Source organism: Piliocolobus tephrosceles, chromosome 17 (assembly GCF_002776525.5).
Source record: "Piliocolobus tephrosceles isolate RC106 chromosome 17, ASM277652v3, whole genome shotgun sequence".
In the NCBI taxonomy this organism is placed as follows: Eukaryota; Metazoa; Chordata; class Mammalia; order Primates; family Cercopithecidae; genus Piliocolobus; species Piliocolobus tephrosceles.
Window position 1 is genome coordinate 52,137,113 of NC_045450.1, and position 27,673 is coordinate 52,164,785.

Here is a 27,673-nt window from a genome sequence, read left to right on the forward strand (position 1 = left end):
ACAAGAGTGAAACTCTGTCTCGAAAAAAAAAAAAAATTATTGAGGACCTCAAAGAGCTTTTGTTAATGTGGACTGTATCTACTAATATCTACCATACAGAAATTAAAACTGAGAAAAATTTAAAATATTTCTTAATTTATTAATAGGTAACCATAACATAGACATTGTATGTTAACATAAATATTTTTAAGAAAAATAACTATATTTCCCAAAATAAAAAAACAGTGAGGAAAGTATCACTGATTTATATTCTTGCAAACCTCCTTCATGTTTTGTTTAAAATAAGACAGCTAGATTCTCATACCTGCTTCTGTATTTAATGTGTTATGATATATTGTTTTGCTTGAAATATGTGAAAAAAGTCTGGCCTCATACAGAAATGTAGTTAGAAAAGGAAGGAATATTTTAATAGTCTTTCATCGAATTTTTTATATTATTCTTTGATACAATATGAAAACAGGATAAGTGATAGTTTCTTAAAGTTTAGTTGAATGTGCAATCTGAAATAACATCAATGAAATTTTTGTACTGTTACTTCAAAATCTACTGGTATATCTTACATGTGGATGAATCTTTTACCCATGCATGATTTTGTAACATTACGCATTGGTCATTTGAAAATATTGACTCACCAAGTTATGTAGATCTTCCAAATATTGACAAATTTGATTATATGATGTTTAGAAATCATGTTTGTTAATATCATCATCAGGGTCATTTGAAAAATCTTTCAAGGGTTGAGAAGCTGTCAAGTTCATGGTGGCAGATATAAGCTTTTCAAATTTCTAATTTCTGCTTGGAAGCTGAATTTTTTTTTTTTTTTTTTTGAAACAGAGTCTTGCTCTGTCGCCCAGGCTGGAGTGTAGTGGTGCGATCTCAGCTCACTGCAACCCCTGTCTCTTGGATTCAAGCGATTCTCCTGCCCTAGCCTCCTGAGTAGCTGGGACCACAGGCATGTGCCACCATGCCTGGCTAAATTTTGTATTTTTGGTAGAGATGCGGTTTCACCGTGTTGGTCAGGCTGGTCTTGAACTCCTGACCTCAAGTGATCTGCCCCCCTTAGCCTCCCAAAGTGTTGGGATTACAGACATGAGCCACCACACCTAGCCATGATTCATTCTTAAGGTGCCAGTAGCTTTTGCTCTTGTACTGTAAGTGTAAATATTAATACTGTAAAAAAAAAAAAAGGCAATTAGTGTCTTCATATTATCATGAAAATACTTTTTTAAAAGTAGTTTTAACTTTGTGGACCCCTGTATATGTCTCAGGGACCTCCAGGGGTTTAGGGACCATACTTTGAGAGCTGCTACATCGCTATGATGTCTTTAAGCTTGTTTTGAAATATTAAGTTACAGTTTTCATTGGTGGATGTATCTTTCTGGAGTGCTTTTAATTTTAGGGGTATTATTCTACTCCTTTTTAAAAAATAATAATCTCAAATAAGATTTGACTATAATCCTTTTCTGTGGCTCTTTAAGTGCAGTTAAGTTTTCGTACACTTTTAGGTGGGAAAGGTGGGCCAGAATAGCTTTTTTAGTTTCGAGGTTTTGGATCTCCCTCTTCTGTTGTGTTCACAAAGTAGTGTAAAATACTACATGCTTCCTGAGATCTGTCCACTCTGCTTCCCTCCCCTATTCATATCGGGACCTTTTATTTCCTTTGCATCTATGTCCCTGCTCCATTCAATGTAGATTCTACTCCCACTAATTTCTCCCTGGTATGGGTCTTGTCCTGAAAGGGATCTTTGGTTTATGACTTTTTTTTTTTTTTTTTTGAGACAGAGTCTTGCTCTGTCGCCCAGGCTGGAGTGCAGTGGCTGGATCTCAGCTCACTGCAAGCTCCGCCTCCCGGGTTTACGCCATTCTCCTGCCTCAGCCTCACGAGTAGCTGGGACTACAGGCGCCCACCACCTCGCCCAGCTAGTTTTTTGTATTTTTTAGTAGAGACGGGGTTTCACCGTGTTAGCCAGGATGGTCTCGATCTCCTGACCTCGTGATCCGCCCGTCTCGGCCTCCCAAAGTGCTGGGATTACAGGCTTGAGCCACCGCGCCCGGCCAGTTTATGACTTTTTAAAGTTTATGGGGGCCGGGCAGGATGGCTCACGCCTGTAATCCCACCACTTTGGGAAACCAAGGCAGGCGGATCACCTGAGTTCAGGAGTTTGAGACCAGCCTGGGCAACATGGTGAAATCCTGTCTCTACTAAAAGTACAAAAATTAGCCAGGCGTGGTGGTGCACACCTTAATCCCATCTACTTGGGAGGCTGAGGCAGGAGAATCACTTGAACCCAGGAGGTGGAGGTTGCAGTGAGCCAAGATCGCACTGCACCATTGCACTCCAGCCTGGGTGACAAGAGTGAGATTCCATCTCAATAAATAAATAAATAAATAATAAAATAAAATAAAGTTTATAGGACCCCGACTTCTCTCGCACCTTAAGATCTCATTTCAGTGCAGTCTCCTGGCACTTATCTGCAAATTGGATTCTGTAGAACTCTCTTACAGTTTTGGTTGCTATTCTCAGTTTGGCCTACCATCCTTGCTAGTGAGTTCTTACTGACAATTTTGAGGTTCTCTTTTCAGTGCTGTTAGTAGTCTAGTTGATGCCCAGGCTCAGTGGCTCATGCCTGTAATCCCAGCGCTTTGGGAGGCTGAGACTGGTTAATCACCTGCGGTCAGGAGTTCAAGAGCAGCTTGGCGAAACCCCATTTCTAACTGAAATACAAAAATTAGCAGGGTGTGGTGGTGCACACCTGTATTCCCAGCTACTTGGGAGGTTGAGACAAGAGAATCACTTGAACTCTGGAGGTGGAGGTTGCAGTGAGCTGAGATCACGCCACTGCACTCCAGCTTGGGCGAAAGAGTGAGACTCCTCAAAAAAATAGAAAAAAGAAGTCTAGTTGACTTTTCTCTACTTCTTCTCATATATATATATATGTGTGTGTGTTTATATGTATATTCTACACACACACACACATTCTCTCTCTCTTTAAAAAGTTATACATGCAAAAAAGTCATATTTTCCATCACTTAATTTCTTAGAGATCTTTCTATGTGAGCATCTATAAATCTACCTCATTCTTTTTAACGACTGTGTTATGGTAATTAACACTTGTGTAGCACTTACCATGTGGCCAGGGGCTGTTGTATGTTTTGTACATATATATTAATTTAATTCTTGTAATACCTTATGAATTAAGTACCATTGTTACCCCCATTTTACAGATGAGGAAACTGATGCACAGAGAGGTTAAGTGACTTGAACAAGGTCTCAGATGTAGTATATTGTCTTTTGTATCAATGTACTATTATTTAGGCTGTCTAGTTATATTTTTCTACCGATGGACCTTTGACAGTTTTCTATTTCTTTCTTTTTGATTTTTTTTACTATCTTAAAACCTCTCTGAAATTGACATCTTTGTGCTATATTTTATATAACCTGCCAAAATGTTGTGGCTCTTATCCATAGGGCTGAATCCTAGAAGTGGGGTTGCTGAATATCTTTTGCAATTTTGTTTCGAGAACTTTTGGAGACTTTTAGTACATCGTTCAGGGAAATTAGAAAAACCCAAGGGCTCTATAAAACTAACGTTCAATGTCACTATATTAGACCGTATTGCTGCTTTTAAAAAGAAGATCTGATCTAATGAGGCTTGGATATAGGGCCTTTCACAGTTGAGATATGGGAGGAAGAAAGGCCCACTTTCACTGACTCTGCTGTTTATCCAAGCAGGGATCATAATATATCTACTGATGATCTCTTTTCAGAACTGGTGGAGTCTCTTTCATTGCAGGGATCTTATGCGGGAAAAATCCATTCCATTGGTGATGCCTTCAGAAATTTTAAAAATCTCCGATCCTTAGATTTATCAAGGAATTTGATCACTAGCCTTAAGGTGAGTTCTATATTCTATGACCAGCCAGGTCTGCCCAATTTATTTTTTTGATGGGAAGAAATAAGAGATAGATCATGTCATCCTGGGGAATATCGGACCTTCCCTTTAAATGATTCCCAACTAAGTTTAATTATTTATTATAAAATTCTTTCAACTTTGCAGTATATTTTAAATTGTTTGTTATAAAATATTGGGAGGAGAATTTATTTTATACTCTGGGAAAACTATATTAAGATATCACTGTCTAGGGCAAATGCATACATTTTAATGTGTATAAAAATTATGAAGAACACTTGTAAAAGTACAGATTCTCAGTCCCTACTGTGAGAGTTGGTCTGATTTAGGGTAGGCTCAGGACATACTCAGGGGATTCTGATGATAGTGGTACATGGAGCATACATGGAGAAACACAGGCCCGTGTTGTTGTTGTGGGTTTTTTCTATGAGGAGAAGGAAGGTGTAGTCTTGGAAAAATTTAAGTCGGGATGGCGGAGCAGAGGACAGTGTAGGAAGGCAGGAGGGACCAAGCATGAACAGTGTGCGTGTGGATTAGCAAACACGCACAAAGAACTCTACAAATGTAAGTGTGCACACAGAGATGGAAGTTTTGTTTTCTTTGTGGTAGACCCTCAAATACTACTTCTTCGACATGTTCCCATTTTGCCCAAGCTCTGTACCTGTCTTGGCAAAGCCCTTCTATGCAAGATCGAGGGTGACAAAGACTCACAGATGCTATCCAGGATTAGTTACCGATCTCCTGGGTCATCTACCGTTTTTGCACTTCCTAGGGGATATTTGTTAAACAACACATCCAGACCCAATCCCAAGGTTTAGCTAAGGGCCTAAAAGATTAAAAGCCCCAAAAAGATCAAATTTCCATCTAGGACTCTAACATCAGCAACTCCAAGTTCAACTAGGTCTTTAGACTATTTTTTAGCAGCCATTTATATTTGGCCTATCAGTTTCAGAAAGGATTAGTTCTTTCACAGGTGATAAGATCCAATTTGAAAAATGAAAAGATAAAGTATAAAAAGAAAGTATTAGTTCAGAGTTACTTAGGTCTCCTCTTTTGTTTGTTTATTCTTTTTCAGGTTAAATAATTAAGTGAACGTTGCTGTAATTTGTTTTTATACTTCCTTTCTTTCCATTTCTGTAAATTGGGTGAAAAACTTATGAAAATTAATCAAATTCGAGCTAGGCATGGTGACTCACACCTGTAATCCCAGTGCTTTGGAAGGCTGAGGCAGGCAGATTGCTTGAGCCCAGGAGTTCAAGACCAGCCTGAGCAATATAGTGAGACCCCCATCTCTATTTTTAAAAATCGGCCGGGTGCAGTGGCTCACGCCTGTAATCCCAGCACTTTGGGAGGCCGAGGTGTGCGGATCACGAGGTCAGGAGATCGAGACCATCCTGACTAACACGGTGAAACCCTGTCTCTACTAAAAATACAAAAAAAATTAGCGAGGCATGGTGGTGGGCGCCTGTAGTCCCAGCTGCTGGGGAGGCTGAGGCAGAATGGTGTGAGCCCAGGAGGTGGAGCTTGCAGTGAGCCGAGATCGCGCCACTGCACTCCAGCCTGGGCAATAGAGCGAGACTCCGTCTCAAAAAAAAAAAAAAAAAAAAAATCAAGTTGGCTGGGCACGGTGGCTAATGCCTGTAATCTCAGCACTTTGGGAGGCCGAGGCGGGCAGATCATGAGGTCGGGAGTTCGAGACCAGCCTGGCCAACATGGTGAAACCCTGTCTCTACTAAAAATACAAAAATTAGCCAGGCGTGGTGGCGAGCTCCTGTAGTCCCAGCTACTTGGGAGGCTGAAGTAGGAGAATTTCTTGAACCTGGGAGGCGGAGGTTGCGGTGAGCCAAGATCGCACCACTACACACCAGCCTGGGCAACAGAGTGAGACTCCGTCTCAAAAAAAAAAATCAAGTTAACACATGTAATCAAATAGAACATATATAAGACTCCTGGTGCAGTGCTTGGCATATACGAAGCACTCAGTAATGTTAATTTTCTATATTTTTGCATCTATGATTTTATTTTATTTATTTATTTTTTTGAGACAGAGTCTCTGTCGCCCGGGTTGGAATACAGTGGTGTGATCTCAGCTCACTGCAACTTCCGCCTCCCAGGTTCAAGAGATTCTCCTGACTCAGCATGTTGGCCAGGTTGGTCTCGAACTCATGACCTCAGGTGATCTGCTCACCTCAGCCTTCCAAAGTGCTGGGATTACAGGCATAAGCCACCACATCCAGCCGCATCTGTGATTTTATATTAATCTTTAACAGCTCTGAATCCCTTTGTTTAATTTTCCTGGGAGAAAATGTTTTGTGATTATTCGATTATTCGTAGTATAACTTTGGGGAATACATAAATTCATGCCAACTGGTAAAAGTGAGAGGATAAGAAAGTGTTCCTTAATTCTTTTTTTTTTTTGAGATAGAGTCTCACTCTGTTGCCCAGGCTGGAGTGCAGTGGTGCGATTTCAGCTCACTGCAAGCTCTGCCTCCCAGGTTCACGCCATTCTCCTGCCTCAGCCTCCTGAGTAACTGGGACTACAGGTGCCCGCCACCACGTCCGGCTAATTTTTTTTTGTTTTTTGTATTTTTAGTGGAGACGGGGTTTCACCGTGTTAGCCAGGATGGTCTCGATCTCCTGACCTCGTGATCCACCCGTCTTGGCCTCCCAAAGTGCTGGGATTACAGGCGTAAGCCACCACACCTGGCCGTGTTTCCTTAATTTTACACTGAGAGACCTTAAAAGATTACTTGAGCCAGGTGTGGTGGTTTATGTCTATAATCCCAGCACTTTGGGAGGCTGAGGCAGGAGGATCACTTGAGGCAAGAAGTTTGAGACTAGTCTGGGCAACAAAGCAAGACCCTGTCTCTACAAAACAAAACCAAACAAACAAAAACCATAGTTGGTAGTGCATGCCTATAATCTCAGCTATTTGGGAGACTGAAGCAGGAGGATCCCTTGCCCCAGGAGTTCAAGGCTGCAGTGAGCCATGTTCATGCCACTACACTCCAGTTGAGCTGGGCCATTAGACCATGAAAAACAGTCCTAATGGTGCACTGCCCTGAGAGTGAGGCCAAGGGCACTGATAGCTATTCCTCACCACTGACCCATTAACAATATGGAAGTTAATGGAATTGGAGAAAAAAAAAAAAAAAACAGAAAGAAATTCATCAAAGTATAAACAGGGTTGTGTTGGGAATGTTTTGTGTCTTTGAATTTTCTAAATTTCTTGCAATGAGAAAATGATAATTTTAAATGAGAGGAGAATAAAAACATCATTTTATAAATACATGATGGAAAATAATTTCACCTTTCTGAAATAATTATCAGTGACAGAATTCCTTTTATGGAAAGCGTTTTTACTCTTTTTTTTTTTCTCATTTTTACTATTAAAAGTATATGATTAACCAGGCACAGTGGCTCATGCCTGTAATCCCAACACTTTGGGAGGCCAAGGCAGGAGAATTGCTTGAGCTCAGGAGTTCAAGACCAGCCTGGGCAACATAGTGAGATGTTGTCTCTACTAAAAATCAAAAAATAGTTAGCTAGGTGTGGTGGCACATGCCTGTATTCCCAGCTACTCAGGGGCTGAAGCGAGAGGATCACTTGAGCCCAGGAAGTCAGGGCTGCAGTGAGCTCTGATCATGCCCACTCCAGCCTGGGCGATAGAGTGGTATGCTGTCTCAAAAAAAAAAAAAAAAAAAAGTACGCGATTATACATATATGTACATGTTTTGAAATTGTCCTGAAACTTAGTATTGGGCAAAAGCAGCTAACTAGCTAACTACATAAAGATGAAATAAATCTTTTCAATAGCAGGTTTCAACAGAGGAAGAAAATTGTGGCTTTTCCTCTCAAGTTTGCCTGTCCTGATTGTACTGTTGCCAGTTAGGTAGAGGGTGGGGTTGCTAAATCCACAGAAAGAGAACTGAACAAGGAAGAACATTTCTGCAAAGGAGATCTGACTGATTGATTAAATGGGAAGCTTGTGTGGTAGCAGGAACTCTGAAGAGGAAAACAAAGACAAGAGGAAGCCTAGACTGGTCCAGGAGGGAGGACTTGGAGATAGCATTGTTTTGTTTCCCTAAATAGTCCTTTGACCATATAAGTGAGGCACTGAGATAAAAGAACACAACACACACACACACTTACACACTTTTTTTTTTTTTTTAACCATGCCCCTTTCCCCTAGAACCAGCTTTTTTGCTTACCTCCCTTTTTGTAAATTAAGGTGCTTGTGGCATCAGGAGAGGGGTTGGAACAAAAGTGAGAGAATGCTAATGTGGCTTGGCCACTGGGAAACCACTGTGAAGGATTGGATTGCATTGGGAGAATAATTGGAGAGCCAACAGAAGTGGAGAATTGACTGCAGATATTTGAATGTCAAATTTTGTAAAGAAGGAAATGTATTATATATGTGAATTATTTAATGTGTGGAACACCCAGTGCTCATGGACTGCAGTGGTCTTATTTTCAGACAAGTTAAGTGGGAGTTCCAGCCCTGCCTTTCTCACTGGGGACTCAGATAACATGTTTAAGGATGGAAAGTAACATATATTTCCACCTTTATCTATGAGGTTCCTAGTCTTTACCAATATGCCATTTCATAATGTGGTGTTTTCCTTGTAGGGAATCCAGTATTTATGTTCACTCCAAGACCTGAATTTATATTATAACAACATTCCTTCATTAGTGGAAGTGTCCCGTCTACAACCGTTACCCTTCCTCAAAGAACTGGATTTGAGACTTAATCCTGTTGTAAGGAAAGATACAGATTATAGGCTCTTTGCTGTATACACACTACAAACTCTGGAGAAATTAGGTAAGACCTTCCTTCTCTGTTCTTTTCCACAGAATCTAACTTTAAATCAGCTGCCCCTTAACCTTTTGGATGTTGGCCCAGAGTGTGCACTGGCAGGATATATTTGTTTATTAGTCAATATTTATGTAACTCTTTTGTGTTGGCAGGATGTATGACGAGTTCTTTTATTGTTTATTGAATGACAGTCTATGATTTTATCAGTTACTTCCAGCTTTAGTTTTTTTCAGTTGATGGTTTTACCACCACTTCCTCCTCAACACAAAATTTCCAGGTTGAGAATTATTTTTCCAGGTGCCCCAACTTTGCAACTGTATTAGCAATAGAAAGCTAATGCAATTTATTTGGGGCTTAGTTGGCAAGAAACAGGAAATATTCCTTCAAATGAGCTGGTCTGTGTTTTCTTATTATTTTACTTTATTACTTACTTATTTATTTATTTATTTATTTATTTATTTATTTATTTATTTATCTGAGACAGGGTCTCACTCTGTTGCCCAGGCTTGAGTGCAGCGGCATGATCTTGGCTCACTGCAGCCTGGACCTCCTGGGCTCAAGCAGTTCTCCCATTTCAGTCTCCTAAGTAGCTGGGACTAAAGGCATGCGCCACCATGCCCAGCTAATTTTTGTATTTTTGTAGAGATGGGGTTTCCCAGGCTGGACTTTCTTATAATTTTATTGTTGAGTATATATTTCTTATTGATACAAAGTTGGATTTCACATGGTCCTGGGAAACTCATTGTAGGGAAACTAAGTAAACTCTTTCAGACAATGGTATAACTTTCTGCCCTAACATTAGGCCTTTGAATTGTTTACTGTCCAAGCTCTGCTTTCCTGAAGGGTAGTTACAGCTGTGAGGCAGTGGTCGCTATGGCTCCCCGCAGTCTCCCTGAGTTACTGCCTGCTGCAGTGACAACATAATAGCATTGTTTTGTGACCTGTCTCTAACACACCAAGATAAGACTGGTCTTAATTTTTCCTCTGTGAATATGGTTTTCTGATTAACTACTAGTATGGTTATGCCAAAAGAAGAAACATGCTCAGACCACGGTTTTTGCCTCCAGATGACCGAACTGTACGTGAAGGTGAGAGAAAAGCTGCCAAGCTGCATTTTAGTCAGTTGGGCAACAGTGAAAATTTTCTTTTAGAGGTGGAAAAAAGGTAAGAAGATCCTTTACAAAATTTTTAAAGTTTGGTTCTGGACATAGGAAATAGTGAATTCCTGCTTAGCTTTCTTCATTTTCCAACAGAAATTTCCCACAAATTGTAAGAATCCTCAGATCAGGAATAAAAGTATTTATTCTGCAAAAGCTGAGATTTATCTGGGATGATAATCTGGCCCTCAGTTGGGTACATTCCTGTTTTCTTGAACTTTGGGTATAATTGTTATAAATTCTCTAAAGTTGTTGTTCACAGGTTATAGATAGGGATACTATGAGATTACTTATTCCTATAAATGCTTATCAACTCTTTCTCGGTAGAGTTATCAATCAGTTCTTGATCTTTTCCTATTGAATTAGGATTACATTACCATGGGCAAGATTGTTAGAGATAAATTTGTTAAAGAAAGGGAAGAGAAGCATTTCTCTTCAAAACAAAAAGTGAATAAACCTTGAGGCTCTAAAATTTCTGAATGGTAGCTTTGTCCATTTCTTGTTACTAAAATCCTATCAAAAGAAGGTACCATTATCTTCTACCCCCAAACCTATGCTTTTTAAAAAGTAGCTTTATTATTTTTAAAAAATAGATAGTAGTCCGTTACAATTTTAATAATACAGAAAAGTACACTGAAAAAAGTCAAAGTCACTTCATATCCTACAACTGAGAGTTAACTATTAGTAATGTTTGGTATACATCCTTCCAGATATCCTTTGTAGTATAGACACATATAGATATATCAGTATTTTTTTCTGATGACAAAGGTAATACATGCTTATTATTGAGAATTTGGAAAGTACAGAGAAAAAACACAAGGGATAAAGTAAGTAATTCATAATACTACCATTCAGAAAGAAACCTTCATTATATGCTGGTAAATATCCTTTTTTTTGTTTTTGTTTTTTTCTTTTTGAAACGGAGTCTTGCTCTGTCACCCAGGCTGGAGTGCAGCGATGCGATCTTGGCTCACTACAACCTCCACCTCCCGGGTGCAAGTGATTGTGCTGCCTCAGCCTCCTGTGTAGCTGGGATTACAGGTGCACACCACTGCCTAGCTCACCATTTTTAATTTAACAGGATATCATGAACATGTCCCCACAACATTATTCTTACCTTATTCTCCAGAATAAGTCTTTTGTTTGTTTATTGCTTTTACCTTTACTACTAGAACGTAAACTCCATGAGAACAAGGATCTTGTTGGTCTTGCTTATTACAGTATCCCTAGTTGCTAGAACCGTGTCTGGAATACAGACGATGCTAAGAAATAATGTATTGAATGATGAATGAATGAAGTCAATGCCCATTGGCTTGAGATCCTTCCTTTTCCCAGTGACTTTGCCTGTCTCTGCTCTGATCCATTGTATGTTTTATAGTGCAGACTTCAATGAACATTCTTGGTTTCCTATTTTTTCTTAGTTTCCTTTTTTTTTTTTTTTTTTTTTGAGACGGAGTCTCACTGTGACGCCCAGGCTGGAGTGCAGTGGTTGGATCTCAGGTCACTGCAAGCTCCACCTCCTGGGTTTGCGCCATTCTCCTGCCTCAGCCTCCCTAGTAGCTGGGACTACAGGCGCCCACCACCTCGCCCAGCTAGTTTTTTGTATTTTTTAGTAGAGATGGGGTTTCACCGTGTTAGCCAGGATGGTCTCAATCTCCTGACCTCGTGATCTGCCGTCTTGGCCTCCCAAAGTGCTGGGATTACAGTAGGCTTGAGCCACCACGCCCAGCCAGTTTCCTGTTTTTTAAAATCCGATTTATTGAGGTTTCTTTGCATAGAATAGTCACTCTTCTTTAGACAGAAATTGAATGCTTCTAAAACATTGTATATATATTTTATGGATTAATTTCTATTTTAAATGCATTGGGTACCATTCACTACAAAAATACAGAGATTAATTAATGTGTAACTGAATAAACTTTCTAATAAACAGATAAATTAATTCCATCATTTATCTGTTTAGTTACCATATAATGATTGCAAAATTGGAGGCAAAATGTTACTCAAGTACCCTGTATTAACGTTAATATCTTATAAATTCTCTAACCTTGGGTGAAGTTTTTTTTTTTTTTTTTTTTAAGCCTTTCTGAGTCCCAGTTTCCCCACCTATAAAATGGAGATAATAACCAGTAGGGGACCTTTTATGATTACATGAAATGGTGATTATAAAGCATCTGATACATACAGCCTAGGCTTTGTGTACTTACTGTACTACCCAAGGTACCTACCTGCCTTTCTTGTCTGCTTTTCTAACTAACGGCTATAGTTGTCTCCTCTATAATTCTTGGCAGTAGAATCTTCCTTTCTGTGTCCTAACTATGAGTGTTTTAATTCAAAAGAAACTATCCTACTCCCTCAGTAATTCAGATCTAAGTATGTGTCAAGAAAACAGAGTATCTAAGTTCTAAATCTTCTGGCTTTCACACTTTACAGGCTGAACTATAGTGTCCTTCTCTAATATTTCCCAGTATAAATATTACTTTTTCTTATAAAGTATGGCTTTAACTGAAACATTTGTGAAACTTTAATTTTTTTGGAGACAGAGTCTCGCTGTGTCACCCAAACTGGAGTACAGTGGCACGATCTCGGCTCACTGCAACCTCTGCCTCCTGGGTTCAAACGATTCTCCTGCCTCAGCCTTCTGAGTAGCTGGGACTACAGGCACCTGCCATCACGCCTGGCCAATTTTTGTATTTTTAGTAGAGACGGGGTTTCGCCATGTTGGCCAGGCTGGTCTTGAACTCCTGACCTCAGGTGATCCACCTGACTCGGCCTCCCAAAGTGCTGGGATTACAGGGGTGAGCCACTGCACCCAGCCAAAACATAATTAAATTAATATGTTCTAGAGCATTTAAGAAAAATCCGATCACTGGCCGGGCGCGGTGGCTCAAGCCTGTAATTCTAGCGCTTTGGGAGGCCGAGACGGGTGGATCACGAGGTTAGGAGATCGAGACCATCCTGGCGAACACGGTGAAACCCCATCTCTACTAAAAAAATACAAAAAACTAGCCGGGCGAGGTGGCGGGCGCCTGTAATCCCAGCTACTCGGGAGGCTGAGGCAGGAGAATGGCGTAAACCCGGGAGGCAGAGCTTGCAGTGAGCGGAGATCCAGCCACTGCACTCCAGCCTGGGTGACAGAGCGAGACTCCGTCTCAAAAAAAAAAAAAAGAAAAAAGAAAAATCTGATCACCATAAACTGTTTTCTAAATAGCATTTACTGGTGATCTCAGAAGCCTTCTTTTTTTTTGTTTTTGTTTTTGTTTTTGTTTTTTTGAGTTGTAAATAAATTATTCTATGTGGCAGCTCTAGGGAGAAGACAATGAAAAACTGTGTAACAGGTGAGAGCTCTGCATCAAAAGTCAGTGCTAATGTTGACAACAGGATTGAAATGGGTAAGTTTTCTCCCTGTGATTATAAAATGATTAAATCATCAGTTATCTCAGCTGCCATAGCCAATATTGGGTAAGATGAAGACACGTAATTGAAAAAGAACAGATTTGAAGCAAGCACAGGTTTACTGACTGTGTTTTTCTTCCATCCTGTCACTGTCAGAAGGACCTTACAGAGCAGGCCTAACCCAGAGCCCATCAAAGCACAAGCTGTACTTGGAGAGTTCAATTTCATTTATATCACTTTACATCATTAGTATACCCAGAAAATTACATCAGTGATTGATTTCATTAGAGACTGGTGACTCATATGCATACATCCAGCTCACACCCTGAGCTTCCTGGGCTGCCCAACCAAGAACCTTTGCAGCTGCAGAATCTCTTGTGTTTGGGATATATTCCTGGGGAATGTTTACTATATTCCTGGAAATACAGTTGATAAGCCAATATGGTTAAAATGGTTATGCCAGGCTGGGCACGGTGGCTCACGCCTGTAATCCCAGCACTTTGGGAGGCCGAGGCAGACAGATCACCTGAGGTCGCGAGTTCAAGACCAACCTGAGCAACATTGAGAAACCCTGTCTCTATTAAAAATACAAAATTAGCCGGACATGCTGGCGCATGCCTGTAATCCCACTACTTGAGAGACTGAGGCAGGAGAATCGCTTGAACCTAGGAGGCGGAGGTTGCAGTGAGCCGAGATCATGCCATTGCACTCTAGCCTGGGCAACAAAAGTGAAACTCCGTCTTAAAAAAAAAATAAAAAGAAAAAAGAAATAAAGTGGTTATGTCACATTAATGGTCATGCCACAGGCTGGGAGAAAGCTTTCCACCAGAGAAGTTGCATCCAGTGAATCCTTGTGGATTAGCTTCGCGCTGTCAAATAAATCAAGTGACCTTTTACTTGAAAAAATGTTCTTCGGTCTCAGTGCCTCTTCCCTTGGAAGGATCTAGTGAATTATATACAAACTCTAAAAATCAATTCCTAAAAGCCAAGCAATAACTTTAGTAGATTGACTCTACACTGTAGTTCAGACATTAAGGGTTTTCAGTTTATAACATGTATTTTATTTTCTTGATTTCTTATCATTTATTGACAAATCATTTTTACAGTATTTTGTGGTAAAATAAGACACACACCAGGCACAGTGGCTCACACCTGTAATCCCAGCACTTTGGGAGGCTGAGATGGGCAGATCACCTGAGGCCAGGAATTCAACACCTGCCTGGCCAACATGGCAAAACCCCGTCTCTACTAAAAATACAAAAATTAGCCGGGTGTGGTGGCACATGCTTGCAATTCCAGCTACTTAAGTGACTGAGGCATGAGAATTGCTTGAACCCGGGAAGCGGGGTTGCAGTGAGCCCAGATTGCGCCACTACACTCTAGCCTGGGCAACAGAGTGAGACTCTGTCTCAAAAAACAAACAAAAAGACATAATGAGGTGTGATTTTAATGTTCATTTATTGGATGTCCCAGTACATATAAATATTGGGAGTATAGATTACTTTATTTCATTTTAAATAGCATTTTTAATATTTTTAAATTGATACAATTTTGTTGTAATAATTTTGGGAAAGACTGAAAATCATGAAAAACAACAGTTTGGTCCTAGTTAATGCTTTGGTATACAGCCTTCCTTGGTATACTACTTTTGGTATACAGCCTAGTCTTTTTTTCTAGGTACAGGCATTTAAATATCCATTTCTAGAAAGAGAAAAACACATTGAAGCATAATTTGACAACCTCTTTTTCATGTGAGCTGAATTAGACTTCATTTATGACATATTACTTCATTAACACAATTAAATAGTCTGAAAGTACACTTTCTCTTCTCAGAACAAACTGCTTTGCTAGAGGGCCCATTTCTAAAAGTTCTTAGAAGCTCCAGCTGTTGCCTAGATTTTTTTTTTTAATATCAAATTTATTTTGCTACTTCAAAACGTTAAGGAGCTTTGTTTTCCGCCGAAAATTGTGTTTGTGCTGGATTCCCTGGGGAATGTTGCCAGTAAGCACTGTTGGTAATCCAATATGATCGAAGTGGTTATGCCACGTTAATGGCCATGCCACAGGCTAGGAGAAAACTTTCTGGAGAACATCTCTCACTAGCTCAGTTGTTCACAATGGTGTTTTTCCACCAATCATTTCGAATGGCAGTGAACCTCCACTGTCTTGGATCCTCCTCTTAGTCTCCTAACCACATAATCGTTGAGTCTTTGAAAGATTCCTCTCTCTCTTCCCATATCCCTGAAATAGGCATACCTAGGCTACATCCTTGGGCTCTCCTGTTTTTTCTCTTTGACTCTATTGATCTCATCTATTTTACAGCCTTATTTATACGTAAATAAATGTTTCATTTATTTATTTGTTTGTTTGTTTATTGAGGAAGGGTCTCATTCTGTTGCCCAGGCTGGGGTGCAGTGGTACAATCTCAGCTCACTGCAACCTCTGCCTCCTGGGCTCAAGCCATCCTTCCACTTCAGCCTCCTGAGTAGCTGGGACTATAGGTGTGTGCTACTATGCACAACTACGTTTTGTATTTTTTTGTAGAGAGGGGGTTTTGCCGTTTTGCTGTGTTGCCCAGGCTGGTCTTGAACTCCTGAGCTTGAGCAATTTGCCCCCCTTAGCCTCCCAAAGTGTTAGGATAATTGGCGTGAGCCACTGTGCCCAGGCTGTTTTATTTATTTATATTTATTTTATATTCTTTCCTCATGTCTTAAATATATTGGTCTAGCTTTGACAACCTGCACTGGTCTCTCTCTGCACCAGGCCCGTATTTCTGCTGACTAACTTGTAATATACACTTGGAATTACCACTGTCTAACAGCCTATCAAGCTAAACATGTCCAAAATAACCCCCAAAACAAACAAATGAGCCCCTCTCCCCCAGCCTTAAACAGCTCCTAGGGTTTCATCAGTATCACCACAACTTTCCTATTACCCTGTCCCAGAATCATGTTGGGGTTTGCCGCTGCTGCTCCTCTGAGCTGAATGTTCATGCCCTACAGTATGATCCGCAGTTGACGAGCCTTCCTTTCCATTTCTTTTTTTGTTTGGTTTTTTGGTTGGTTGTTTGTTTTGAGACAGGGTCTTACTCGGTCACCCAGGCTGGAGTGCAGTGGCAGGATCTCGGCTCACTGCAACCTTTGCCTACCAAGTTCAAGTAATTCTCATGCCTCAGCTTTTGGAATAGCTGGGATTACAGGCGCGTGCCAATGTGTCCAGCTAATTTTTGCATTTGTAGTGGAGACGGGGTTTCACCATGTTGATCGGTCTGGTCTCGAACTCCTGGCCTCAAGTGACCTGCCTTCCTCGGCCTCCCAAAGTGCTGGGATTACAGCACATCCAGCCCCTTTCCATTTCTTGATAGTCTTTTTTACCAGGCATGGTTAATTATCTCAGTTAATCTTCACAACAACCTTGAAGGTGGTTCTACAGGTGAGGAAACTGAGACCCAAAGAGGTGAAATAACTTGCCCCAGTTATACAGTAAGTGGCAGAGCTAGGAGGCAAACTCTGGTCCATCTGTCATCAAAGTGCTCTTAACCATTACATGATACTGCCTCACAGTCTCTTACTCCTTCAATTCATTTTGTACTTTGCTGCCAGATTAATTCTCTTAAAACACAGCTGTGATAATTCATTATGCTTACCTGCTCAAATACTTCTCTGGCTCCTACTCCCCTACTAAATTGAGTCTAAACTCCTTTACTTGGCATATAAGACTCCCCTAAGCTCTATCTGTAATTTGTCTCTTCAACCTAAACTGAAATCTTATCTTCTGTTTGTCAACTACAATGTCCAATACTCAATCAAACCACTCCTTCCTCCCCAAATAGTCCTTCTTTTCTCCCTCCTCTGTCCCTAAACTAATGCTGTTCCTCTGCTTGTAATGCTTTACTCAAATCCTACCCTTCTTTATGACCCAGACCAAAGCCCATCCATTTTAGTGAAACTTTTTTTGTTTTTGAGACAGAGTCTCACTAAGTTGCTCAGGCTGGAGTGCAGTAGTGCCATCTCGGCTTATTGCAACCTCCACCTCCTGGGTTCAAGTGATTCTCATGCCTCAGCCTCCTGAGTACCTGGGATTACAGGCGTGCACCACCACGCCTGGCTAATTTTTGTGTTTTTAGTAGAGATAGGGTTTTACCATGTTGGCCAGGCTGGTCTGGAACCCTTAGCCCCAAGTGATCCACCCACCTGGGCCTCCCAAAGTGCTGGGATTACAGATGTGAGCACTGCACCTGGCCACTAATCTGATTTTTAAAACATACTTTGTTTTTTAGAACAGTTTTAGATTCACAGTAAAATTGAGCAGGCAGTAGAGTTCCCATATACCCTACCTGCACACACGCACAGCCTCCCCCACTATGAATATCCTGCCCCAGAGTGGTACATTTGTTACAATCGGATAAACCTGCACTGACACATCATTATAACCCAAAGTTCATAGTTTACATTAGGTTTCGTCCTTGGTGTTGTACATTCTATAGGCTTGATGAATGTATAACAACATGTATCTACCATTCTACTATTGTACCATTGTACTATTTTTGTACTATCATACAAAAATAGCTTTACTGCCCTAAAAATTATCTGTGCTTACCTATTCATTCCTTCATCCTCTCTAATTCCTGGCAACCACTGATCTTTTTACTCTCTCCATAGTATTGCCTTTTCCAGAAGGTCGTATAGTTGGAATCATTCAGTATGTAGCCTTTCAGATTGGCTTCTTTCACTTAGCAATATACATTTAAGTTTCCCCCATGCCTTTTCATGGCTTGACAGCTCATTTCTTCTTAGTGCTGAATAATATTTTATTGTCTGGATGTACCACAGTTTATTTATCCACTCACCCACTGAAAGACATCTTGGTTGCTTCCAAGTTTTGGCAATTATGACTAGAGCTGTTATAAACAACCTTGTGCAGGTTTTTGTGTGGGCATAAGTTTTCAACTCATTTGAGTAATTACCAAAGAACATGATTGCTGGATCATGTAACAGCATGTTGAGCTTTGTAAGAAACTGCCAAATTGTTCCAATATAATCTTTTTAAGATGTCTTTTTATATACTGAGTTTAGTTTCTTATAGTTTCTCAAACTGGACTCCTGTTCTCAGAGTTTATTAGAACATTGAGCTTGAGAAACACTGATGTGGCTAGTGACATGCTACAGAAGCCCAGTGTGTGCTGGGGGCAGTGGAGAAAGGTTTTATGGCAGATATGGAAACAAAGCCATCAGACCTTACAGGCTAGACAGCAATGGAATGGCCTCAAAAGAGGAGCAGCACATTTTGATTGGTGGGGTTGGTGTGAATTACTCTCTGGAAGTGGTAAGGAGCATGGTAGGTCATGAAGAAAGCCATGTGTCGGTGTGGTTTGGGTGGAAGGTTTATGTTGGGTAGAAGGTCAAGTTCTGGAGAACAGTGAATGCCTTACTAAGAACAATTTACGTTTATCCTGTAGGTACTAGTTGAAAACGACCTAACTCACTCTTTTTGCCAGTTCTGTTTGCCTTTAAATACAGTCCTACCGAAAATATACTGATCTAATATCTTATTCTAAAATAACAAGGAAAAATCCACCACAGCCACCCTCAGTGGCTCATTCCTGTGTCTAGCATCGAAAACCATCCCATTTCAACATGTTGATCCATGTCATCTCTTGGTTTAACCATGATGGAGTTTTGGCTGAATAAAAATCAGCTTGGAATAGCAGGGACTTCTCAAAATAGTCACTTGAACAAGATAGAAGTTCATTTCTCTCTCTTATAGAAATCCAGATGTTGACAATCTAGGGCTGTCATGGGAAGAGTTCTAAGGGAGGAATAATGAATATGGGGGACAGGCAGTTAGCAATCTCTGTCAGTGGAAATGAGAGCAGTTCAGCAAAGAAATGAGTATCTACTGGGCAAATCCTGTGTTGGGGGTAGGCAGACAAGGACATGATTAAAATAGTGTCACATCTTCACATACTCCCATTTTAGAGAGATTTATTACAGCTAATTAGGCCACAAGTCAGGCTTTGCTGTGAGACAAGAGTTTCACTGTGGCAGAGATACAGAGGGATGGAGGAGAGGCGGTTGCAGTTAGTACTCATTGCAGGCCTGGGAAAAGGCTGCACAAAACAACACTTTAGTTGGGCATTCAAATAGAGTTCAGTGGGCATAGTTGAGGGGAAAAGGTAGAGAGAAAAGCAGCAGCAATGTAGAGGGGAAAGCAGCAGCGGACAGGTGAAACAGATCAAGAAATTGACTCAGCTGGCAGCTGGAGATAAAGCCAAGTTGCAAAGGCCCTCTTTACTAATTATGTTCATTTTCTTCTCTTGAAAATAGGTAATAATTAAGGATCTCTTAGAGGCCAGGCATGCTTAAATGTGTGATTCTGAGAGGTAACTCAAGCTAGATTTAGTTAGTGGGAGGTAATGAGGACCTGTCCTAGGAGGCCAATGGTAAAATAAATGCAGATGAGGAAGCACAGGTTGATTAAGTCCTGGAGGATACGAAAAGAAAGCCTGAATACAAAACATGAAGTATTTTTACCTGCAGTGTTTTGCTATGTAGTTCAAACTTCAGAAAAATGGAATTTATGAATATAAGACACAACTATTATTTAAAGGGGGGAAAAATACAAGGTTACTAAGATTACACACAGTCTGTTCATGATAGGAAAAAAACCACCTCACTAATTACCTTTAATAATTATCATATCTGCAATAGTTATTACATATTAATATTTTAAATGTCAGGGATTGTGTTGTTTTTATTGGTGATTAGCAATTTAAAAGAAATGGTTTTGGAGACTAGTGAAAGCCAAGTTATTTCTGCTCTTATATTTTTATCTCAGTGGAATCTGGGGTACAATATATTTATTTGAGAGTAACACTGAGAGGAAGGGGAGGAAAGAGGGTTAAGCAGAGAGAGAGCTCTAGAGTAAGAACTTCCCTTCAGAATGTCCCTTACTAGGCTGAAATGTCTGGGCCTTTGTACCCTGCCTAGCTTTGTCACGGGGAGTGAACTGTCGTTGGAAGAGAATGGCATCAGGAGATGGTTCTTGATAGCTAAGACAGACTCTGAATGAAGAGCAAACGGCTGAAGTGCCCTCCAGCTGCTGGGCAGCAAGTCCTTCCTTGAAGGGGATCTGGCCAGATCTCAGCCTCCCATTGATTGCAGGGTCTTTGTACAAACATGTGAAATGGAGCCTCATCCAGCTGGGATTACTGATAGTAGAAGTAGCTATTATTTGCCCCTGTATCTGTATGATAAAGCCATTTCTCTATTATTACAAATAGAAAACAATTTTCAAACAAATTGCCCTATTGCATTGATTATATGGATGTTCAAACCTGGGCCGGACAACATGTCATAATTACATTTGCTTTTGGAATTAAGGGCTGGATATATTTTGTGTCTGAAGAAAAAGAATAAAATAAACTGAGACAAGAAAAAAAAATAAAAAAGTAAAATAAGACAAGAAAAAAATGATCTCAGAATACAAATTGCTTCATTTTCTTGATTGTTGTATATGACATACTTAGTCATAATAGTGGCAGAGTAAGGCATCAGTTTTGTTTTTTCAAGAGTGATCCTATATCTTGGATATGACACAAAAAACAACCAAAGGACTTCATAAAAATTAAAATCTTTTGTGTTTTAAAGGACACTATCAAAGTGCAAAGACAACCCACAGAATAGGATAAAATGTTTGCAGACTATATATCTGAGTAGGATTTAATTAATATTCATTCTATATTTTTAAAACCAGAGGGTAGTGGCATGCCCAGGCTGCAGTACAGTGGCACAATCATAGCTCACTGCAACCTCAAACACCTGGGCTTAAGTGATATTCCTGCCTCCCGAGTAGTGGGGACTACAGGCATGTCACCACTAATTTTTTTTTTTTTTTAGCACCCAACTATTTTATTTTTTTGTGGAGATAAGGCCTTACTATGTTGCCCAGGCTGGTCTTGAACTCTTGGCCTGAAGCGGCCCTCCCACCTTGGCCTCTTAAAGTGCTGAGATTACAGGCATGAGCTAATGTACTCAACTCATTCTACAAGAACCCTTACAACTCAATAACAAAAGACAAAAACAACCCAATTAAAAATAAAATGTGGGCAGAGAATTTGAATAGACATTTCTCCAAAGAAGATAAGTAGCTGGCCAAAAGCACATGAAAGATGCTCAACATCACTATTCATCTGGGAAATGCAAAGCAAAACTATAAGGAGATACCACTTCACATCCACTAGGCGGACTAGAATCAAAAGGACATCTAATAAGCAATGACTGGGAGCGTGGGAGGAAGGGGAGGAGCAGAAAAAGATAACTATTGAATACTGGGCTTAATATCCAGTGATGAAGTAATATGTATAAAAAATAAAATAGTTTTGGCAATTAAAAAAGTTGCTATAGGCCGGGTGCAGTGGCTCAAGCCTGTAATCCCAGCACTTTGGGAGGCCGAGACGGGCGGATCACGAGGTCAGGAGATGGAGACCATCCTGGCTAACACGGTGAAACCCCGTCTCTACTAAAAATACAAAAAACTAGCCGGGCGAGGTGGCGGGCGCCTGTAGTCCCAGCTACTGGGGGCTGAGGCAGGAGAATGGCGTAAACCCGGGAGGCGGAGCTTGCAGCGAGCTGAGATCTGGCCACTGCACTCCAGCCTGGGCGACAGAGCAAGACTCCATCTCAAAAAAAAAAAAAAAAACCAAAAAATAAAAAAGTTGCTATAAAAAAAAGCAATGTCAAGGATGTACAGAAATTGGAGTCGTCATACATTGCTGGTAGGAAAGTAAAATTGTGCAGCTGTTTTGGAAAACAGTCTGGCAGTTCCTCAAAAAGTTAAACATAGAGTTACATTTGATCCAGCAGTTCCACTCCTAGGTATATACCTAAGAGAAATGGAAACCTATGTTCATACAAAAACTTGTACAGGAATGAAAGCAGCATTATTCATAATAGCCATTGACTGGAGAATGAATAAACAAAATGTGATATATCCATTTTCAGGCATTAAAAAGGAATGAAGTACTAACACATGCTATAACATGTATTTTGAAAACATCAGGCTAAGTGAAAGAAGCCAGACAGAAAGACCATATATTGTATGATTCCATTTATATAAAATTTGCAGAATAGGCCATTGCATAGAGACAGAAAGTATATTGTTGGATGCCAGAGGATGGAAGGGAGAGAAAAATTGGGAATGACAGATATGGGGTTTCTTTGGGGGTGATGAAATATTCTAGAATTAGATAGTGGTGATAGTTGTACAACTTTGTGAATACACTAAAAAACACTGAATTGTACACTGTAAAAGGATGAATTGTATGATATATGAATTATATCTCAATTAAAATAAAGCTTCTCACACAGTTATAGAGTGATTCTGTAGAACTTGGTAATTGAGATTTCAGATGAGTAAGAGTCAAATAACAAGTTTGTATCTTAAGTGATTGGGTGATAGTAATGCCAATAACAAGATTGGGGGAGGCACCAGCAGCAGAAGTGGGCCTGGAAATGAAGATAATGAGTTTGGTTAGAAAATATTGATTTTTGGCTGGGTGCGGTGGCTCACTCCTGTAATCCCAACAATTTGGGAGGCCAAGGTGGGCGGATCATTTGAGGTCAGGAGTTTGAGACCAGCCTCACCAACATGGTGAAACCCCATCTCTACTAAATTAAATACAAAAAAATTAGCTGGGCATGGTGGTGCATGCCTGTGGTCCCAGCTACTCAGGAGGCTGAGGTGGGAGAATCGCTTGAACCCAGGAGGCGGAGTGAGCCAAGATTGTGCCATTGCACTCCAGAGCCTGGGCAACAGAGTAAGACTCTGTCTCAAGGAAAAAAAAAAAAAGAAAGAAAGAAAATATTGACTTTTTAGTTGTGTGTGGGCACTAATTGGGGGCTGTTCAGGAAATTTAGGTCTAGACATCAGAAAAGAGACCAGGGTTAAGAGATTTAGATTTAGAGTCACTCAGATTTAAGTGATAGCTAAAACCCAGGAGAACTATGAGAGCACTCAGCAAGAAGTTCAGGCGGTAGGGGATTTGAACCAATACATAGGTTGAAAGAAAAGGAACCTGTGAATCTGGAAAAGAGCATATGTGCTGCAGAAGGAAAAGCAGGATGGAGCAGAGTCTTGAACACCTGCAAAGTCTTGTTCCACAGGATAAGGGTAAGAGGAGGCCTGAACCCAAAGTCACAGCCTACTAACCATTCTCATTCGCACAAAAACTGTGTTACAACTAGCAGTTTCTGCTTCACCTTGTTTCTTGGGAACCAGAGGACAAAAAGGTTGATAGCTCACATCACTTGCAGAAAAGTAGTTCTGTCGAGTCCAGTGGTTGGAAGAGCATCTTGTGTTTAAGTAGGACATTTCAGTCCCAGAAGGCAATTCAGAAATAGAAAGCATCTTAGAGCCCCAAATGGATGGAAGGGCTGGTTCTCAAGAGGCTGGCTTTATTCACTGTCTACTCTCAGTTGCACTGGCTTGTAGTGGCTTTCTGTTGCCAGAACCAGTAGATGAAAGTGAGCATAAGAGCGCATTGTTTGACAAAGGCCCAAGTTCTTGATACTATCTTCTTACATAATCCTGCTGGAAAAAAATTCCTTAAACAAAAGCAAAACTTTTGTTTTAATTCAAGTCCCCCCAGAAGACCCCAAATCCCAGAATTCTACAATTAATAAATGTATTGATCAAGAGTGGAAAAACCTTTGTACAAATATGACAGCCTAATAGAATCGTTCTCTCTTTCTTGTCATTCTTGTCTCACTCCTGTCACTCAGGCTGGAGTGCAGTGGCACAATCTCAGTTCATTGCAGTCTTGACTTCCCAAACTCAGGGTTCCTCCCACCTCAGCCTCCCAAGTAGCTGGGACTTGTGCCACCACGCCTGGCTCATTTTTGTATTTTCAATAGAGATGGGGGTCTCACTATGTTGCCTAGGCTGGTGTTGAACTGCTGGGCTCAAGTGATCTACCCACCTGGGCCTCCCAAAGTGTTGGGATGACAGGCATGAGCCACTGTGCCTGGCCTGTAATAGAATTGCTGACAGGCTCTTCTTGATAACAGTTTCCAAAGTGGCCAGAACTAGGCTATAGTTTTTGTTATTTTTACTTTTTATTTTTAAAATAATTTTTCTAATCACAGTAAAAATATTGGTAAAAATATAGAATTATAAAACAGGAAAAAAGTTAAAATTTATTTGTCACTTTTTTGTGAATATATGTATTAAACTAACACGAAAATTTGAAAGGTGAACTGCAAAATACTAATGGGATTTTCTCTTTTCTTTTGGAGATGGAGTCTTGCTCTGTTGCCCAGGCTGGAGTGCAATGGCACGATCTCGGCTCACAGCAACCTCCGTCTCCTGGGTTCAAGTGATTCTCCTGCCTCAGCCTCTCAAGTAGCTGGGATTATAGGCATCCACGCCTGGCTAATTTTTGTATTTTTAGTAGAGACGGGGTTTCACCATTTTGGCCATGCTGGTCTCGAACTCCTGACCTCAGGTGATCCACCCACCTCGGCTTCTCAAAGTGCTGGAATTATAGGTGTGAGCCACCGTGCCTGGCCCTAACAGTATTTTTTAATGAAAATGGAATGCTAGTTCCTTTGCTTATTAAAAATTATTTTTATGTCACTAGAAAACAAATCTTACCAGGCCTGGTGGCTCATGCATGTAATCCCAACACTTTAGGATGCCAAGGCTGGCAGATTGCTTGAGCCCAGGAGTTCTAAATCAGCTTGGGCAACATAGGGATACCCTGTTTCTATTATAACTTTTTTTAATGTAAAAATTAAAAAAAAAAAAAAAAACGACAACAAATCTCACCGAAAATAACATACAGAGTGTTCTAATACATTTGATTTTTTTTTTTTTTTTCCCAAGAAAGAGTCTTGCTCTGTCGCCTAGGCTGGAGTGCTGTGGCACGATCTTGGCTCACTGCAACCTCTACCACCTGGGTTCAAGCAGTTCTCTTGCCTCAGCCTACCGAGCAACCGGGATTACAGGTGTGCACCACCACACCCAGCTAATTTTTGTATTTTTAGTAGAGACAGGATTTCATCAAGTTGGTCAAGCTGGTCTTGAACTCCTGACCTCAAGTGATCTGCCCACCTCAGACTCCCAAAGTGCTGGGATTATAGGTGTGAGCCACCATGCCCAGCTTAGTTTCTCTCTTTTTACAAAAGAGAGAAAGTAAGGCAAATAAAAGGCTGGTTTGATATGGTCAATCAGTGCTGACTGCTGATTAGTACCCTGGAGATGTGTAATACTAGGAGTCTGTTCCCAGCATCTCCCCCTGTAGTTGGAGATTATTTAATTGGCATCAAAGTTAATTATTTATTAGCTTAGGAAATGTGCAAAGTATTTGCCTTCCGCTCAGTTTCTGTTGAGCACTTCATAAATTATGAAGCCATTTCATATCCATTATCCTGTTTTAACCTGGCTCAACCCTAAGAGATAGAAAGTTTAGACTTTATCATCTCTGTTTTCCAAATGAAGTGAGAGATGTAGAGAGGTTAAGTGATTTGCTCAAATTCACGTGGTCTCCAAGTGGTGGCACCAGAACTAGCACTCAATCTTGTGACTTTCCTTTTAGTATCTTTCCATTAGACATGCTGTCTTTGAAGTCTGGTCAGTGCTTCATTGTATGCTTTTTCTTTTAACACAGACTCAAACAAAGGACTTTTTATTCCCTTCCCCAACCGGGAAATAAAGGATTCCCTAAGTACTTCTGCAACTCAGGGCAATGGTACACCTGATCAGAAATTAGACACCTTCCCACTGGGGACACAGGTAATGTATTCACTCTCCTGCTGATCTGTTGGCTAGTCAATGATTAATACTGATAATTCAGTGGGCTCTCAATTATTTATGAAGGTCTCAGAGGACTTGTTTGAAGGCATTTTAGACCCTTTTAAAGGAAAGGGCAGGACAGAATGCAGAGTACCTTCTCCATTAATTTCAATCTCCCATTTCCCTCTCTCTCACACTAACCTGTTATCTAATGTCATATATTTATACATATAACTTTAGCATATCTATGACAGGCATTTTGGTCCTCAAACAGGAATGCAACTGTTACAGTTTTTGGCTGGTTTTAAATTTTCTCCTCTCTATCCAATATCTCCATCTCCTGTTGTCTTGCTTCTTACATTTTCTACCTCTGCCCTTTAATGCTGAGTCTTACATTTTAGGTATGACTTTCGCAAAGCTGCCTCTTCAGTGTAACAAAAAAAGTAAAGTTTAAGGGGTAAAGATGGCATGGAAGTTGTGGGCAATGGGAAGATAGAGATCATGCAAGATGGGGGAGTAGTGAAAAATAAGGTTTTATTGAAAAAATTGGTGACAGAAGGGATGCAACCATTATGTAAGGCTTGTTTGTGTGAGTGAATATGATACAAGGAGCAGAACTGACTACTTTATATTCACCTTCTCCCTTTCTTTGCCTTTTCTTTGATATATTTATGAACAATAAAATTGTAGAAAATAGCCAGGAGGAGAAAGAAAAGCAGCAAAGGCTCTGATTAATCCATAATTTGGATAATCAAGACTGAATTAGTAAAAAGTACTATTCTTTTCAGTTCGGGTATAGACTGCCTTCACCTTTTAAAAAAGATAAGCATTTAATCAGTTTCTTTGTTTTTGGAGATTCTACTTGGGTGACTTAGAAACGATCTTAGTTACCATTTTTAAAAACCATATTGACTTAAGGAAATGGAGACAAAGAGTATTGCAATCTCCAGTTAAATAGCACTTCTTAGATTAAAAAGCAAACAAAAAAACTTCTCTGAAATTACTTCTTGAAGTGAGAAAAAAGGAAATTTAATAGTTTGCTGTATCTTTTTAGTTTAAGAATTAAGGAAGTGGGATTTCTTTCTCTCCATGACTACCAAAAAGACACTGAATACTTTAAGATAATTTTTTTAAAAGCAAGCCCTAGATGACTTTCTGTTTTGCTTCAATCCTTGCCTAGTTATGCCTCAGATTAATTTTCAGCCTATTAAAACTCCCTTAGCTATGGTGGTTGACAGCTTTACCAGCCGGTACAATAAGTATGAAAGTCCTTTAAACAGAAAAAGCAAAGTTGGAAAGTGGCCTCATCTACCTTGTATGCTGAGCTATCTAAAGCAGAGAAAGTACAGTCACTGTTTGCTATGTTCTTTACCTCCTAAGGATATTCAAGCAACTCTGGAATCTCCTTGTATTGTGGCTGTTTTATTTTTTATTTTTTTAGACGGAGTTTCGCTCTGTAGCCCAGGCTGGAGTGCAGTGGTGCGATCTCAGCTCACTGCAAGCTCCGCCTCCCGGGTTCCCGCCCTTCTCCTGCCTCAGCCTCCCGAGTAGCTGGGACTACAGGTGCCGCCACCTCGCCCGGCTAGTGTTTTGTATTTTTTT

General features: G+C 40.3%; 1 protein-coding gene across 1 annotated transcript in view; it reads left to right on the plus strand.

The window, feature by feature from the left end:
• The window catches only part of LRRC36 (leucine rich repeat containing 36), a 58,241-nt gene that overhangs the window by 9,688 nt on the left and 20,880 nt on the right, over positions 1–27,673 (plus strand). Inside the window, exons 2-6 of the mRNA XM_026456493.2 lie at positions 3,768–3,895; positions 8,540–8,732; positions 9,794–9,890; positions 13,187–13,275; positions 25,947–26,071. Of these exons, the coding sequence (XP_026312278.1) occupies positions 3,768–3,895; positions 8,540–8,732; positions 9,794–9,890; positions 13,187–13,275; positions 25,947–26,071 (632 nt within the window). The remainder of the gene's footprint in view (positions 1–3,767; positions 3,896–8,539; positions 8,733–9,793; positions 9,891–13,186; positions 13,276–25,946; positions 26,072–27,673) is intronic.